Source organism: Limanda limanda, chromosome 1 (genome assembly GCF_963576545.1).
Source record: "Limanda limanda chromosome 1, fLimLim1.1, whole genome shotgun sequence".
Classification (NCBI taxonomy): Eukaryota; Metazoa; Chordata; class Actinopteri; order Pleuronectiformes; family Pleuronectidae; genus Limanda; species Limanda limanda.
The window spans coordinates 39,918,329-39,937,004 of record NC_083636.1 but is presented as its reverse complement, the minus strand read 5'-3'; the positions used below and the strand labels follow the sequence as shown (position 1 = coordinate 39,937,004).

At 42.7% G+C, this 18,676-nt stretch overlaps 1 protein-coding gene across 1 annotated transcript in view; it reads left to right on the top strand.

The window, feature by feature from the left end:
- LOC133003666 (protein bicaudal D homolog 1-like) overlaps positions 1-18,425 on the top strand; it is a 32,750-nt gene extending 14,325 nt beyond the window's left edge. Inside the window, exons 2-11 of the mRNA XM_061073459.1 lie at positions 7,190-7,402; positions 7,609-7,761; positions 8,763-9,067; positions 9,426-9,567; positions 10,772-11,275; positions 11,364-11,542; positions 14,163-14,541; positions 14,968-15,162; positions 16,716-16,867; positions 17,408-18,425. Of these exons, the coding sequence (XP_060929442.1) occupies positions 7,190-7,402; positions 7,609-7,761; positions 8,763-9,067; positions 9,426-9,567; positions 10,772-11,275; positions 11,364-11,542; positions 14,163-14,541; positions 14,968-15,162; positions 16,716-16,867; positions 17,408-18,425 (3,240 nt within the window). The remainder of the gene's footprint in view (positions 1-7,189; positions 7,403-7,608; positions 7,762-8,762; positions 9,068-9,425; positions 9,568-10,771; positions 11,276-11,363; positions 11,543-14,162; positions 14,542-14,967; positions 15,163-16,715; positions 16,868-17,407) is intronic.
- The last annotated feature ends 251 nt before the right edge of the window (positions 18,426-18,676 follow it).

Sequence of the window (18,676 nt, the reverse complement as noted above, 5' to 3'; positions counted from 1 at the left end):
ATCTCGGGGGTCACCCAGGGTTTGTTGTTGCATGGTTGGTTCTGAAAGATAAAAGCCAACGTCAGTTACTATTGGTCACTAGAGCTTTCTGAAAGAGACCAGTTACATATCTCCAAACACATATTGGGACACATACATGTATAATGTCACATGTACCGTCAGGTACAGTTGCCAAAGTGCTTGCTCATTGTGGAAACTGTTGGGTTTCCCTCTTAATGTTCTCTGACCTCAATTTTGGGCACAGTCATGTCATTCATCTTTATACAGTCTATCGTACAAACTGTAAAGGTCACAGAGCACGCCAATTTTCTTTTAAATGCAGCGTCTGCTCTTCACATCAAACAACAGAAGGCTTCAAGTTGTCGCTGTTGACTGAATTCAAGGGGAACGTGTTATCGTCGCTTCTGGTGGTAGCCATGATATCTTGTATGTGAATGCACAGAACTGGGAACGTATGCTGTGTACTTGCTAATGTTACTTGCACAAGTATTTTTTTACTTTTTTATTTAGATGTGTGCTGAATGCAAGCAAATAGTCAAGGTATTCCAAAAATAAGATTCTGTGAAACAAACATTTGACGCAGGGGATGGACGTTTATGTGAAGGTCTCAAAGGTCATGGGACGCGTGCTGTCTGCCTGTCAGACTTGCTACATGAAAGGCCATGAATAAATGTGTGTTTGTAAGTGTATGGTGTGTTTGTGTGTGTGTGTGTGTGTTTGTGTGTGTGTGTTTGTGTGTGTGTGTGTCCAGCCGATCTCTGCGTGAGTAAGTAAGTGAGTAAACATAGACTGGCTGCCAGTATTTTGAATCAAGGACAGTTTACTGTCAATTACAGTGCACACACTCTCACAAACTCACACGCACGCACGCACGCACGCACGCACGCACGCACACACACACACACACACAGATGCTTCGACCTAATTTATAGTAAAGTCTGCTACCTGGCAGTGATATTTAGCACATGATGCCTATATCAATCAATGTGGATGGAGGTTCCCAATCTAGAATCTGGAATTTGATGGTTTAATATCTCAGATTGGCCAGGCTGCTGCCACATTAAAAATCTCTCTGTGAAAGAAATCATGGACGTGTAAGAGACTCATCAAATCATGTAAACTCTTGGTCCTATTACGTCAAGAACATGTAGCCTACAGTTAGCACAGTCACAGTGGCACATAGTAAAGTAGACGCTCTACGTTAAAAAAAAATATTTTATACCGTCACATATGTAATATGTACATATGTAAAGTGCTTTCAGTGGTCATCAAGACTAAAAAGTGCTATAGAAATGCAGACAATTTACCATGTACATATGGTGACTCCTTTGTTATGACAGCTCACTTCAAACTTGACTTCACCGCTGCACCTTAAACCCACTCTGGCATCATCCCACAGCATCACTAAGCCTAGGGACAGTTTCATGGGAAAATCTTCAGTCTGCCTGCATTAGTATGCTGGCAGAGCAGCCGACTGAAGACATAGGGGACGGAGATAGACTGAGAGGAATGAGTGAGGGTGGAGTGAAAGAGGGAGGGGAAATAGAGCGAGACAAAGGTTTGGGACATGATGAAAATTTCTTTTTGTGGCTCTTTTAGAATAAGAATTCCTATCCTGTGAGGCCAGTGTGTGCGGTCACAGGGGACTACTTGGACACTGTTCTGCCTCTCTGGCTCTGTTTGTCTGTCCCTGTCTTCTTTCTCTCCGTCAGCGTTTTTTGCTGGTCCTTGTCTCTTTCAGTCTGAGACAGGATGAAGTCAGAGTTGGCAGTGAAACACAATGTCAACTTACTAGGACACTGGTCTCAGAGCGGCAGTAGAGGCAAACAGCACATCAACATATCTCTACTGGCCAGTTCAAACCCTCTAGACATCACTTCTAACTATAAAACGTTTAAATAAATATGCAGTTTTCCACTGGTGTCACAGATTGAAAGACTTCATCCAGTGAGATAGGATCCCAGGCCTGAGGCAGAGAACAAGGCAAAATGAGCATCACATGCTGCATACTTCAGTCAGGCATGTCATTTATATTTATATTATGTCCATTTGGGAGAGGGATCCCTCACAAACATATTTCTATGTTTTTCCCTGTGTTAAAAGTGTTGCACCCTCTAGAGCCCAATCAGACAAATTGTGATTTGTGGATACAATTTGATTTGAAGCCTCTTAAGCAGCGGGTGAGATTCGCCTAAATGCCTGTCTGAGGAGTACCGAAAGTAAATTGAAAGCTGTTCTTGAACCATTTGGAGTACAAGCATGATCTTGGTCTCTTTTGAAAGGTAACATTCTGAACTTTCCCCCCCAACAGTCAGAAACAGTCTAAGTGCTACTGACATTGAGTAATAGCAGTTGGAACACACTGAAGTAGAAGGTTTTTATTTCCGCCTGAATATTTTTTGTTAAACAGATGCCTGCAGATGACTCTAGCTGGGACTAATGAGCTGGAAAACACACTGGGACCCTAGCATGAAGCCTTGACTAGCCGTGGTTCAAATTTGATAACAATACCACAGAAAATGAATATTTCACAGATTTTTTCCTAAGGGCATGTCTAGGCGTTTTCCACAAAGGCCATTTGGAACTATGGTAACCAACTAGGCTAAAAAGGCTACTTTTACACTCAAAATCATACTTTTATATAAAGGAGGCAAAACCGGTCATATGGTTTAAAATTTATACAAATAAACATCTTTCATGTTGTTTACATCTTGATGCTGGCTGCACTAAGATTACGCAACAGCTGACTGTTGCTATTCTTTGATGTAATAGTGTGTTTTGGACTGATAATGTTACTGGATTGGATCGTCTGGACCTTTTGCAATGTACCAAGACTGTTTTTGTTGGAATGTTATCGATCTGTGGATTAATATGATGCTTCTTAGGTGAGTGACGTCGACTTTGTGATTGTTTTTTTTGTGTTAGTGTCTTGACTGACACGTTATTTGTACCGGCTGTGGTGATCGGATCTTGAAATGGTTTACATCAGTCGAATCGGAAGAATCTTAGCTTTCTAACGATATGTTGCATCAGTATCTAGTGGTACGAGGCAGTTCTGAAAATAACAATGTTTGAGGCTTATCAGCAGCACCGGCCTGCCCGTGAGCCAGTGCTGCTTAACAGGTTAAGCTGTGGAATTTATCTCTTATCTTATTGTTTGCAAAAGTGAATGCGTTAAAACACAATATGACATAATTTTCTAACTTCTTCTTTTTGAAACCATATAAGCTTTAGGTTGTGTCTATAGTCCTAAAGGATAGAGAGTTAACAGGAAAAATATGTTTTTGAACGATGTGTAATGTAATTTTCTGACTTTTTTCGGACTCACTTATCGTACGACATCATATGTTGGGGCATCATTTTCTGACCTATATAAACGTTAGCTTGTATCTCTATTGCAGAGATAAGTTATAAAATAGAGATACCTTCATTAGTAATAATCCCTCATCTCACCAGAGAAGCTGTAGCACTGACCTTATTTCAAGTGGTTCATTTGGGTGACACAACTCAGTTTCATTTGTTAAATGATCTAAAAAAGCAAAAAATAAAAAACCTCTTCCAATATCTTTGACTATGACCTCAGAGCTCAGAGCTAAATATGTACATTTGGATTGATTACAGAATGTTACACTTTTCACCTGAGGATCTAATTTGCTACGAGAGACTGTTTCGCCTCACAGATTAGCGAACAATTAACCACTGTAATTTATAGAAACTCTTTAAATGAGAGTGAAAGGGAGCAGAGGTGGTGAAGCGAGCCAGAGAACAAATGAAGAAAAGGAGCGTTAGCGAAAAACAAAGCAGTGCATATGAGACAAAATGTTCCTTTTCTGATTGTTTCTCTGCAGTAACTTTCTAAAGCGCAAATAAACACGGTCATACCTTCGCACTATCCTGCAGGATGGTTTTTCAGACTTTGTGTGGATGTAGCTAGAGGTCCTGCTCCCTCCTGTGCTCTCTGCTGTGCGTAAACGTGGGAGAAGTTTGCCTACAAGGCTTTCCGCCAGTTTACATGTTAATCCCCTGCATCCCTTTTCTGTTTCGCTCTGAGACCAGTGTCCTGGTTAGGCTGACAAAATGCTCTAATGCCAACTCTGACATCATCCTGTCTCAGACTGAATGAGACAAGGACGAGGCCAAAACAGAGAGGGAGAGACAAACAGAGCCAGAGAGGCACCACGGTGTCCAACTAGTCCACTGTGTCACAGGACAGAATTTAGCAATGACACGGATGAAAAAGATTAAAGTACTCTCTCTTTCTGGGGCTCTCTGGCACAATGTGACAGAGGTTGAAATTACATGCAGGTTGCACCTTATAACCTAAACATGTTATTAAGTACTTTTATACATCCTAAAAATTTAGTTTGCATGGTAAACAATTCATTTATTGTCAGAAATGAGATGCCATTGACGTTTCAACCCTTGAATGGCACTGTTTACTTTATAGTGCATTGTGCAACGCCCTCCATTAGTGATGAATCATAACACACCAGGTTGCACAAAAGGATGGTGGAGGGGGTTGGGGGGGTTATCACAGTCTCCTCTTTTTGTCAGCAGGTAATTAAGCCTTCACCACTCATGGCCCAGTGTCAGGGCCCATAACAGTCGCCAAGGAGATAATATTTTTCATTAGATTATTTTTCCAGAAAAAAATTATGTAGATAGCTGTTCAATGACAGGATTTATTCTATGAAGCATCTTGTCTATCTCTATAGCCACATTCCTGTGGTGTATCCTCTCTCTCTGATGTACAGCAGTCGAACGTGTGTGTCAGTTATAGGTCATTCTGTTGGCATGTCATTACAGTGCCATATGTTGACATGTACATATTGTTGTTGTCTGTAATGGGCTGACATGGAGGAGCTGTGCACCAATAAAATGTAAAATCAAATCGCTCTATTTCCTTCTGTGGTTTAAATGCTCCCAGCTGGATGTTTATGGGTGCCATCAAATGAGATTTTTTTTTATGTCCATCACAGCTGAGATCAGAAATGGAGACTTTCGGCTGACAAGTTGAGCCGATTGAACATAAAACATTTAAAGGCAGAAAATTAATGCCATTTAAAAATAGGTCTTCCTTTTCTGTTTGTAGCTCATCCATATAAGTTATTGAACACAACAAATCATCTCTGAGTATACCTAATATATATATATCCACTTTAATGTGCTCTGGGTAGCTGTATCCAGGCTTGCTGGGGTAGGCTTCTGGCTAATGTATGTATATATACAATGTACCCAATGCAACCATTTTTGGGGTTTGCTCTCCTCTACTTCCTAATATCTGTCTCTTTACATGGTTCTGACGCAGGTACTGTATAGAGCTTCCTCAGTGAAACCTGCTCACTACTGCTGCTGATGAGAATCCTGACAGTGAACCAAAACAGTAAAATTGCATAGAAGATGTTGAAATACTTCGTTTGTTGTCTAAAGCTGCTTTCAGACATGCACTGAGGTCCAGCCTTCTAATCCATGCACATCCTCTGGAGGTCATGTCTGAAAACCACTTTGGTTGTTAAGGTCGACAGAGGATGAAAGACAAAGGGGATTTGACCATTACGATGAAAACACAAATAAAACTCAACTCGTGAGTTTCCGATATGTAAATGCAGCAACATATAACAAAAGTAAACAATTATTAACAGAATCTGAGTTGAATACTTCTCCATACATTTATTCCAGCAAAACCTGAAATATGTTTGTTAATTAACACTGATGATGAGGTAAACACACATCACCACTGTTACCAGCACATTCACTTCCGTCCACCTCCTGACTTCCACATCTGTAAAATGTCCTCCGTGATTTTTGCCCCAAGAGTATGCAGCTATATATGGACAAAATACACAGAATTTTGACAATCATTATGACATTTTATTTATAGAGTAATTTTTGCAGAATCAGGTTTTATTGCCCAGTTGGTTTACACATACTAGGAATTTGCTGTGGTGTGTTTATGCAAGTAAATATACAAATAGAAATCACTAGAAAATGGATTGTGCAATATGTTGCAAACACTAGAAAGTGATTTTGCAATATAAACGATAGATATTTATTATTTGAAGTACAGTATGATCCTTATGGCCACGGAAAGTGTGACAGTGACAGGTGGGGACATTTGTGCAGTGCAGTGCAGTGATGGGGTCCAGGGCCTTGTTGATAAGGCCAACAGCAGTCAGGATTGGGTTAAGTTGGCAGTGAAGGTTCATTAATCTCTTAAGTAAGCTCACCTCAAAGTGCGCAGCGATAGATGCATCGATGAACAGAAGGACAGAAAACAGGCGTGGACAGTGAAAGAGATGACCACTCTCAACTCAGACCCAGAGGAAATCAACAAATAGAGGGAACAAATTAGGATGATGTAGTGTGAAAGTAGCAAAGCCTGTAAGAAAAGCTACACATAAGAAGGGGAAGAATAGATCACAAGCTACAACCGAAAGTCCTGAAAACAAAAGTAATGGAAACCAAGTCAGATTCACGATTTAGCTCAAAGGAGTGAAGAGGAAGCTAAGAACAGACCAGTGGGCTCACATGGAAGAAGATGCAGCCAGAAGAGCAGAGCAACTTTGTTCCAGAGTTTAAGTCACATAATGTCGCAGGAGTTAAATACTGTACATGTCGGATTTATTTAAACAGACATGAAAAATGTCTGTTTGTACAGATTTGTTTCCCACCAAATATCAAATATATTTATCTTAAAATCAGCCAACTAATTTGAATAATAAATTAATTGTTGTCAAGATGCTCATTTAACTCATTTATCCAGACCAGTTTCTTTGCCTCCATTATCTTTGAGTGGAAGTGAATATTTAGTTGGTTGTCTTCTGTTCAGCACTTACTGACTCTCAGAGCTTTCATATCTTATGATGGACACATTATGGAATTTTTAACAACTTGTAAGATAAAGGATTAATCAAAAAATAGTTGGACAAAAAATAATTCATAGTATAATTAACAATAAGCGTATAATTATGTTTTGATCTGACAGAAAAAAACATGTTTTCATTGGCAGGTACTTTATTTATTTGCCAAATAAAACATTTGACAAATGTTGAAATGTTGAATTTCTTTTCAACATTGATGTATAGCATTTTCTATTTGCCCTTTAAAGACAGTTTCTTATCATGGCTTTATGAATGAATCACCTGATCATGTTGGAGAACTCACTCGTTCCTCTCCTGCCTCCTTCCAGGCCTTCGGCCATGCCTACTCCACCCAGCGTAAGGTGGCCGAGGATGGGGAGAACAACGAGGAGACGCTGCTGCAGGAGTCTGCCACCAAGGAGGCCTACTATGTGGGCCGCATCCTGGAGCTGCAGTCCGAGCTGAAACGCAGCCGGGCCGTTGCCTCCAACGCTCAGGCGGACAACGAGCATCTGAGCACCCTGCTGCAGGAGCTCAGGGAGGTACTGTACAGCAGCAAATACATAATATCATCAGTGTGTTCTTTCATGGAAACAAACAGGATGTGGCTCAAAGGTATTTAGCTGACCCCATGGTTTCCTATGGAAGAACACTATCTTTCTATGGAAACTCCACCGCTTTTGTGTTTAATCCAATAGTTTTCTTGCGTTGGCCATGTGCGGCTTCAGCTCTTGTCCTGTCTCCGCAGAGTAATGAAATGTTGGAGCTGCAGCGCAGCCGCATGAGGGAGGAGATCAGGGAGTACAAGCTTCGAGATGCACGGCTGCTCCAGGACTACACTGAGCTGGAGGAGGAGAACATCTCTCTGCAGAAGCTGGTGTCAACCCTCAAACAGAACCAGGTACAGATGATTCATACACCTGGACAGAGGACAATCGTCGTGGGGTTCAGTGGTGGAACATGAGTCGTTTGCTTTTGAAGTCCCTTACATTATATACAGATACAGTGAAAATGTAAATCCTAAAGACTCAGTGCTACTTCTGTGACACAATCATGCAGTTCTGTTTGAGGGACCACATCTCATTCAAACATCATCAACACCTCAATCTGTTCACACATCTTTTTCACACACATTACATAATTAATTAGTAAATTGAACGAAAATTAAGTATGCAGACCTCTTCATACACAGTTAATTATCTTGTAGATCTTTGATGATCAGTCTACACTCAAACACCTGGGATGAAAACATGATTTGAAAAATGTTTTTTTAAATTAATTAATTTTGATATATTAATAATTTTGATGATAGTTGAATGGAGACCTCCACTCAATTTTGACTGGAAAATAAAAAAGGAGGTTTGGCAGATCAGTCAATTATGAAAATAAATTTTTTTTTCAGCACTTCACTGATGTATGGAAGCGAGATGCATTTGTTTCTTCTCACACTCAATATTTGTTTTTGTTGTCTGAGCTTAAAGTCACTGTGTGAGTTTTAATGAAGTTTGATTGAACAAAACACTGACTGTTCTTGGCTGATATGCTTTAAATTCCACATGTTCAAAAGGCAAGGCTGAATTTGACCTTGGTTTAGGTTAAGGTTAGGGCAAGGCAAGTCATAACTATGCTTAATTGTAAATCTCCAGGAAATCAATGTTCAATCAATCAATCAATCACATTTTATTTGTATAGCCCATATTCACCAATCACAAGGTGTGACATCCTCTGCCCTTAACCCTCAACAAGAGTAAGGAAAATCTACAAAAAAATGCTTTTAACAGGGTAAAAAGAACATAGACACCTGAGAGAGAGACACATGTGAGGATCCCTCTCCCAGGTTGATGATAGTGAAACGTTTTGGATTTCATTTTCAACCTGTGCGTTCCTCGGCCTGTGGTTCAGGTGGAGTATGAAGGCCTGAAGCACGAGATCAAGGTCTTGGAGGAGGAGACCGACCTCCTCAACAGCCAGCTGCAGGACGCGCTGCGTTTGAAGGACATCTCTGATACGCAGCTGGAGGAGTCTCTGGAGTCCCTGAAGAGTGAGCGTGAGCAGAAGAACCACCTGCGCAGGGAGCTGGTGCACCACCTCAGCATGTGTGACGTGGCCTTCACCGGCAGTGCCCACCTGACGTTCATCTCGGCCCCGCCCAGTGGCACCGCCACCCCGACAACTCTGCTGTCTCCAAACGCAGAGGAGCCAACAAGGTGGATTCACGCATGTGGAAAATAAATCTACTGTTTATGGATGATGAATGTTTTTCCAAAATGAATATTTGCATATTGTTAGGTTTAGGTTGCTAAAATGCTTTGTTAAAGTTAGTGAAAGATGTTGGTTTTGATGAAACATTAAAACTTCACAACAAATTTTGTCACAGGTTAAGTTTGACTGATATTCAGTTATGAACCTGGGTTAGGGGTAAAGGGTTAATTGACTTTGTGAAAGTTATGGTTGTAAAAGGCTTGCACTTCTGAACTCTGCTTGGTATGAATTACTTTAATTCTCTACTTGGTGTGAGGGAAACAAAGTTCACACTTAAAGACACACTCTCATCTGCTGTGACAGATGTAACGGCCACCTTCAGGGCGGGACCGCAGCAGGGACCGGGGCCAGACCGGGTCGCAAAGCTGAGGGAGTGACGACGTCGGACCTCTACAGTGAGATGAACCTGACAGAGATCCAGAAGCTCAAGCAGCACATAATGGCCGTGAGTCTGTTTTCTGATCAGTCCTGCAGAATGGAAGTTCGGATTACAGTATGAAAGACCGATGGTGTCACCACCATCGGTATTGTTGTGTTTTTTTTCTTGATAACAGATATTTTCCGGAGTTTTTATTTTTAGCTTCTGCTGGGTTCATTTACAAGCAGCTGTCTTCTCCTAAAGAAAAAAAAAACTTTTGAATAATGTATTATAAAACCATGCTGACACACAGTATCCCCACTGCGTAAAGCACCCTGCCTCTCATCCTCCCCCCTCCTCTCTTCCTGTCTCTCAGTCCTTCTTGTTTTCTTTCCCAACACCTTTCTCTCACACATCTCAAAATCTCAGGGTTTTTGCTCAAACATTTAACAGTTAGTTTGTGAATAAGTTAATGAAATCATGTTTACGTCACCACAGAGCTGTTTATGATTTGTATGTGCACATCCATGCGTGTGTATGCGTGTATGTTTGTGTGTGTGTGTGTGTGTGTGTGTGTGTGTGTGTGTGTGTGTGTGTGTGTGTGTGTGTGTGTGTGTGTGTGTGTGTGTGTGTGTGTGTGTGTAATGTCTGCGGCCTTTCCATGGGGCTAGGCTGCAGAAGAGCTTATTTATATCTCTGTGACACACTACACTATCGACCACTCTCTGGTGGATGGGTTTTCACTGCAGCTTCTCCTGATGTCCTGGCTACTTGTGTTTGTGTTAGTGAATCCCCTTTTTTGTGCAATAGTTCTGTTTCTTCACACCCAGGAGGATATGGACTGCTTACTGAAGCAGTTTGTTATTATTCCAAAGATACCCTTGTGCTATGATGTGATTTTAAAACTCTTTAACTGGCAATGTCAGCCTGAGAAGATCAGACTAATTCCAGTGGTTGGGCCAGATCTGATGAGTCATGCAGGAGGTAAGGATAGTTCCAGTTAATCCATGAACCGAGCACATGATATTTGGTGTAGACCAAGTCCCAGCAGTAGATCTTCTCTATGTATTTACTTTTATCTGAAACTTGGAATATTGCCTTTCAAAACAAGAGATTACTCTATGTTTCAAGATGATGATTTGTTCACCTTTTGGGCTGTTAATTGAGAGATGCCAATTTAACCTGAAGTCTAAATTTGATTTGTTGTATGATATGTTTATTTGAAGAATATATGAAACATATGAGATCATACAAAATATACGTATTTGTCCCTTAATGTTTCCCCCCTAAGGTTGAACGTGAGAAGGTAGCACTGATGACGAGTCTGGAGGAGTCCCAGACTCAGCTCCAACACACCCAGGGGGCCCTGACGGAGCAGTATGAAAAGACCCTCCGTCTTAGCCAGAAGGTCACCGCCCTCCGCCGTCTGCATCGCAGGGCCCAGCTCAACCAGGAAGCCCAGAGCAGTGTGACCTCTCAGCTGAACCCTGAGAACCTCAGCAGAGATGACGAAGAGGCTGAAGACGAAGGGGACACAGAGGACTATAAGAGTGAAACACTGAACAAAAGTCAGTTATTTTCATACCAAACGCCGGGTCTGGAGATCCTGCAGTGCAAGTATCGTGTTGCTGTGACTGAGGTTGTGGAGCTAAAGGCGGAGATGAAGGGCTTTAGAGAGAGACTGGCTCAGTGTGGGGAGGGAGGAGGGGAGAGGCCGAACCGACACAGCCAGCACCAGAAGCTGGAGCGGCAGGTCGCTTCGTTGGAGAAGAGCTGCCGGGAGGGACGCGAGAAGGTAACCCTGACAGACCGAGACAGTCTGTGTCTGATTAAGATGACGATACCAGAGATGAACGATTTCTTCTTCTGTCCTAATTTCTCAGATTTCTAGTCTGGAGTCGGAGTTGCAGGCAGCTCAGTCAGGAGCCAGTGAGAGCCGGGGGGCACTGAACGCAGCTCAGGATGAGCTGGTGACGCTGAGTGAGGAACTTGCACAGCTCTACCATCACGTCTGTCTGTGCAACAACGAGACGCCCAACCGTGTCATGCTGGACTACTACAGGTCTGACTGCTGTTTTACTGGGATACACATAGATCAACAACATATCTCAAAATCACTGTGACTGAGACCTAATTAGTTCACAGATCAAATCTAAATTTAGTCCAAACTATACGTATACACCAATTCCTGGTCACAACTGAGAATATTCACTTACTCAATTTGTTGGGTCATGTCATTTTGGATTTTCTGACTGTACACTCACTGTACTCACATTCTTATTTTGGAATGAAAATTAATGCAGTTGTCTGACCTTGCTTAAAATTACCAGAGGAAACCCCCACCCCAGTTCTGTTGAGTCAGCTTGAAGGCTTTTGCAAAAATTAATAAAAAGCTACTGGAACCTTCTGGAGGTGGACAGCTTTGTTCGCCTCTTGTGTCCACAAGCAATACTCACAACTTTCTTTCTACAGCCATAAGCACCCTCTTAAACAAATTCCATGATATTCACAGTCAGCCCTTACGTCAAATTGAATTTTTGAGTTTATGCAGTCTGTCTGGCAACTCCCACCCAATCACTGATGAGATATTCCTCCAAAGCCAAGGCTACTAGCAACAGATGATCCTCACTTTGTCTAAAGCTGATTCATAGACATCTTACATGGTAACCCACGTGGACTCTGTGCATGCGTGTATTTGATTGATTAATCCTTTAGGTGCCTTATGATTTTGATAATGGAGTTACTGAGAAATTTGTAGGAAAAGTTTAAAGACCTCATTATTCAAGACCTCTCAAAATATCTTTGCCGGCCTTCACTAGGATTGTAAGAGCACTTGAGAGCATTTCACCACAGCGGAAACCGGGGTAGAATTGATAGAAAAAGTCCTACAACAGGAAAAGACAGTCTCAAAATCAATCAATCAATCAATCAATCAAGTTTTATTTGTATAGCCCACATTCACAAATAACAATTCGTCTCATAGGGCTTTAACCTTGTGTGACATCCTCTGTCCTTAACCCTCAGCAAGAGTAAGGAAAAACTACTAAAAACCTTTTTCACAGGTAAAAATATGTAGAAACCTCAGAGAGAGCCACATGTGAGGGATCCCTCTCTCAGGACGGACAGAAGTGCAATAGATGTCAGGTGTAAGAAAACATCATCAGGATTTTTAGCAGCATCGATGATGGCCCTGCATCCGCGGGCGCTAAGGCACAGAAACTCCAGGAAAGGGGTCAAGTTAGTAACATGTACTGATGAGATAAGAATTATCTTGATGTGATAAATATGGAGAAAAGGAAGGAGAAGCAGGAAAGAGAAGCTCCGTGTGTCTTGTGTCATAAATTCCCTGTGCGTCTTAGCATCATCAGGGGTTTTTGCCATTTAATCAATTTTGGAACATCGCACTAATTAGCTCTAACTATAAGCTTTATCAAAAAGGAAGGTTTTGAGTCTACTTTTAAACGAACAGAGCGTGTCTGCTTCCCTAACTGAAAGTGAGAGATTATTCCACAGGAGTGGGGCTTGATGGCTAAAAGCTCTGGCTCCTACTCTACTTTTAGAGACTTTAGGGACAACAAGTAAACCTGAGTTCTGGGATCGGAGTGCTCTAGTAGGTTGATATGGAACTAACATCTCTTTAAGGTAAAGAGGTGCCATATCATTAAGGGCCTTGAAGGTGAGGAGGAGAATTTTAAATTCTATTCTAGATTTAACAGGAAGCCAGTGTAGTGATGCTAATACTGGAGAAATGTGCTCTCTTTTCTTAGTTCTCGTCAGGACACGTGCTGCGGCATTTTGGACCAGCTGCAGAGTCTTTAACGACTTGCTGCTGGAGCCTGATAATAGTGAATTACAGTAGTCCAGTCTCGATGTAACAAAGGCGTGGACTAGTTTTTCTGCATCTTTTTGCGAAAGGACATGTCTGATTTTTGAGATATTACGCAAGTGGAAAAACGCGGTCCTAGAAATTACTTTTAAGTGACTATTAAAGGACAAATCAGGATCGAAGATCACTCCCAAGTTCCTGACTGTGTCATTGGAAGCAAGGGCAATGTCATCTAGCGCAGCTATATCATTAGATAATGTATCTCTAAGGTGTTTAGAGCCGAGTATTATAACCTCTGTTTTATCTGAGTTTAATAAGAGAAAATTGCGGGTCATCCAGGTTTTTATGTCCTTGAGACATGCTCGAAGTTTAGTTAATTGATTACTTTGATCAGGTTTTATTGACAAATATAACTGGGTGTCATCCGCATAGCAGTGGAAATTTACAGAGTGTGTCCTGATAATGTTTCCTAGTGGAAGCATATATAATGAGAATAAAATTGGGCCGAGCACAGACCCCTGTGGGACACCATGGTTAACTTTGGTGCGCACCGATGACTCATCATTGATTTGAACGAATTGGGAGCGATCAGCAAAATAAGATTTAAACCAGTTTAAGGCCGTTCCTTTAATGTTAATTAACTGTTTTAGTCTCTCTAATAAAATTTGATGGTCAATTGTGTCGAATGCTGCACTGAGATCTAACAGAACGAGGACAGACACAAGTCCCTGATCTGAAGCTATTAGAAGGTCATTAGTGACTTTTGCCAGGGCTGTCTCTGGCAGAATGAGTGCTTATCTGTGGCAGACACCATCAACACATCAGTTGATCTTATTCATTCTGTTTGTTCTTATAGACAAGGCAGAGGACTGAGGGGCGTCGCTGCCAGTCTCAAAGCCATGTCCTTGGACAACAGCAAGGTTCTCCTCACACCGCGCCTAGCAAGGCGGCTGGCCGCTGTTGCCGCTGCAACCTCGAATCCCGGGGAGTCGAGGAGTCCCTCGGAGTCTCCATCCAAAGAGCCCCTGTGTAGAGAGGGTGGAGGGGAGGAAAAGGAGGGACTCCAAGTCCCATCTGATCAGAAACCGCGAGCCTGCACACCTCCTACCCGCTCACCCAGTATCAGTGCCTCTTCATCGTCATCGTCATCATCATCGCCTGCCATGGAGCCGGCCAGTGAGCTGCGTAAGGAGCCAATGAACATCTACAACCTCAACGCCATCATCAGAGACCAGGTAGAACACGGTGCTGGCCTTGGTGTCGCTGCAACTCCCTTTGTCCTTCCTTAACTCTCTTCTCTATAACTTTTGTGTCCACTATTTTGCTCCGGTTTCAGAATCACCTTCAGCTACTTCAAATACGACATTCCTTCTTTTTGGTTTTTCTTCCCCCTTCCTTCCAGCTTATTCCTTTTCATATCTGTTTTTCCTACCTTTCCCCTCTCTTACCTCTCCCTTGGCCCCCCCTAGAAAACTAACAACCCTTCTTTTTCAGTCCTTCCTACTTTCCGTTTTCATCCATCCCTGCCGACTTCTATTTGCCCACAGATTAAACCCCTCCCTGGCCAAATTCATCCCCAAACGGAGCCACGTAATATTCTCTTAGCTCTTCTCCTCCTCTTCTAACCTTGTTTCCCATCCTCACCTCCTCTTCTCCCCCAGGTGAAGCACCTCCAGCGGGCTGTTGACCAGTCTCTGCAGCTGTCCAGACAAAGAGCTGCTGCCAGGGAACTGGCCCCTCTGATGGACAAGGACAAGGAGAGCTGCATGGAGGAGATCTTAAAGCTCAAGTCTTTGCTGAGCACCAAGAGAGAGCAGATAGCCACCCTCAGACTGGTGCTGAAGGCTAACAAGCAGGTGAAGGAACAGTCTTTAGAGGTCTTAGAAGTGTAGAGCTGAATTATGGAGTGTGGAAAAAGGTGTGACAATACAAACTGCTGGTATTGTGCAATTCCTGAAGAAATGCTGTGAGTGCCTGCAGTTTGCTGGTAGCTTTGTCCAGGTGTCTATCATGTCAATTGATCATCCATCCCTCTATCCATCCATCCGTCCATCCATCCAACCATCCACACCATTACTTATTACTAGTTTCATATTGCAAGCTATAGACAAATTATGTCGCAAATTTCAACTGAAGTTGTTGGTGATTAGATGTTTTTAGTTTGATTGGTTGTGAGTACTGTCAGTGAATCCCAGTCTTTACTTGGAGCCGACTTTGAAGCATTGTTTTACATTTAATACCGAATCAGATTCCCGATTCACTGTTTGACCAACACATTGCAATGACGGCAGCAGTTACATGAATTATTTTCCTGTGCATCTACCAAACCAGGTTTTTGCACAGACATTTGAATGGGAAACGACTTTACACAAAAAAAACTGCCAGCTGGCTTTGGATTTCAAACAGTTTATAGTCCAAGTTTTTATTGGTCTACTCTTTCCTACGACACATTACCCAATAAGGTTGATTGAAGGACTCACAAGGCTGTGCCAAACCTATCCCTCATTGCAATTACTTTATATTTCCTGTTTTATATGCTTTCTACCCTTCGGCATGTGTGTATTAAAAGTCGAGACCAGGGCTAAATTTATCCACTGAGAAAATGTCAACCACAACACTTTCAATGATGTGGATTTAACCAACATTCATGAAAATTAGTCCTGTCATCCATATATTACTATAGTTTCACTTAAAGAGTGGGTGTCACTGTTGCCAAATCTCGTGCAACAAATAAGCAAACGCAGCTTAAAAAACAAGCCAAGTATTAAAATATTTACAGTACATATAAATGTTAAAATACGATGAACTATATCATGTTTATGTTTTTATTATCCAACCAGAGCTTTACTTTCATCCCTGACAACTGGTCATATCCACTCTTTAAGTTATTTTTCCTTCTTCCAATTTTTGTTGTATTGTTTTCCATACTTTGACCAGTTTGTTGGCGCCATTTTTCGTTAAAATCAGGGTGACGCTGTCGCTGGGCAGTTCAACAAACTGACAGTGGTCAGTGGTCCAACGTGCTGCGACCGTGAGAATGTCCAACTTTTACGTCCACAACATGATCGACAAGTCATTGATTTTTCTCAAATGAGGACAATAAATGGGTGGGATAGGCCCACATGGGGATTTTTAGTAGGGTGCATCACTGATATTATTTGTGAGGCTGTAAGCAAACAGTGTTAATCAATGCATGGGGGGAAATATTGATCATATAAGTCAAAAAGTAAACTTGCTTGATAGATATTAATAACAAGCAACTACTGATTTGAAAATTGCCCCAGAAGCCCCCTTGCTTATTTTCCACATTAAGAATTATTTTTATTTAAAGTGATTTCTGGGAAAAAAATGAAAGAACACCCTATAAAACAACTTTTGAAATGTGAATGTGTGATGTGTGTTCTTCCAGACTGCAGAAGGGGCTCTTGCCAACCTTAAGGGTAAGTATGAGGCCGAGAAGTCCATGGTGACCTCCACCATGATGAAGCTGAGGAACGAGTTGAAGGCGCTGAAGGAGGATGCTGCTACTTTCTCCTCTCTGCGAGCCCTGTTCGCAACCAGGTCAGGAACCAGCTACAAGAAAAAACATTTACCCCCAATGCTACTCCCATTCTTAGATTCAAGACTGATGACTACATTCACTACACTCACAATGTCAACGGTGTTGGTTGCAGCCACAGAGCAGTTTCTATTAGGTACATTTTCAAGTAGGGTTCACTATCACATTTGCTGTATTTTTTGTTTCCAGAGCCCATAACCGGTCTCAGACTAAAGATTGGATGTAACACCCAAATTAGTGTTACTCTGAATCTATAAGATCTGTGTGATATGCATGTTTTTGACCTTCACTGTCCCCACGTGTTAAAAAGGACTATCAATTTTGCAACAATAATGTTGTAATATCAAATCGTCTGATATATACAGATGCTGTCCCCCAAACTAACAGTCCACAAAGTTTCTTAAAGAGTTTGACAGTATGGAGATAAGCTTATTGAATCTCATGTCAAGAGTTAGATAAAATGTTCTCAGGTCTGTTTCTTGGCTGGACACAGAGACTCCCTTGATTCAATCTCTCTTTCATTTTGTGATTCCTCTCATCAGGTGTGACGAGTATGTGATCCAACTGGATGAGATGCAGAGACAGCTGGCTGCCGCTGAGGATGAGAAGAAGACTCTGAACTCCCTCCTCCGGATGGCCATCCAGCAGAAACTGGCCCTCACCCAGCGCCTGGAGGATTTAGCTTTCGATCAAGAGCAGACCCACCGCACCCGTGGGGGAAGGCTGACCCGTGGGAGGACCAGCACCCCCAAAGTAAGTCCCCCATCCTCGACTTCGGCCTCCAACCTAGCCCAAGGCTATACTTCATCTTTTGGCCCTGGCAGCCTCCTCGCTTTTGGCCTTAATAGTTCTTCGTCAATTGTTCCTGATGATTCCACTTTGTCTTTTTGTCAGTCCATGATCAGTGCAGCTCTGGCTTCACCTCTTACATCCCCTACCTCACACATACCTCCTCGCAGTCCATCATCAGCAATGATCACCTCACTGGCTGGTTTTGTTGCGTCAGAGACCCCCCCATCCCTTGAGGCCCCCTCTTCTACCTCGACACGGACCCCACCCTCAACCCCTCTGAGGCTGGCTTCCTCCCAGTGGACCCTGGGGGTGCGAACAGTTGTGGTCGACTCCCAAAGTTTCAATGTCAACATCTCCCCTACCCTGCCCCGTGGCTTAGGCTCTACAGTCCCCAGACACTACACCTCAGACACATACACCTCTCCCCCATCTACCACCACCACCAGGCCCACCCAGTTAGGATCTGCCCCCTCTTCTCCATATCGTTCCCCTCTTGTTGGGCTCAGGCGTACCACATGGAGCCCCACTCCCCGAACTCGACCCCTCTCTAGCCTGACTCGCTCTTCTGCCCAGTACTCTCCTTCCTCGCCCTCCCCTTACTCCCCTTCTTCCTCCCACAGCTACACCCCTTCCTATTACAGCTCCTCCTCTGCTTTCATGCCCTCTAGCCCCTATTTCACCTCTAGCACCTCCAACTCCCACAGCCACTCCAGCCACTACACACCCCTGTACCCCAGATACAACAGTTCTTACCGGCCCCGGCATTGACCCCCTACTCTGAATCCTTTATACTATATGCCTTTTTCAGCCTTTATTGACACCGAAAACTCCCATCATTCCTCTCTTTTCTTCACCTGAGAGGTTGGGGGCTCACAGAGAGGAGGACAGAGTGGTTTCCTGTTTGCCGGTCCTGTTTTCCTGTGCCTAAGCCTTGGCCAATGGGTTCTGAATGTTCTGTGACTTTGCTCAGGGATTTGACATAAGGAGCACAAGCGCCTTCCTTTTATTCTGAGACTGCT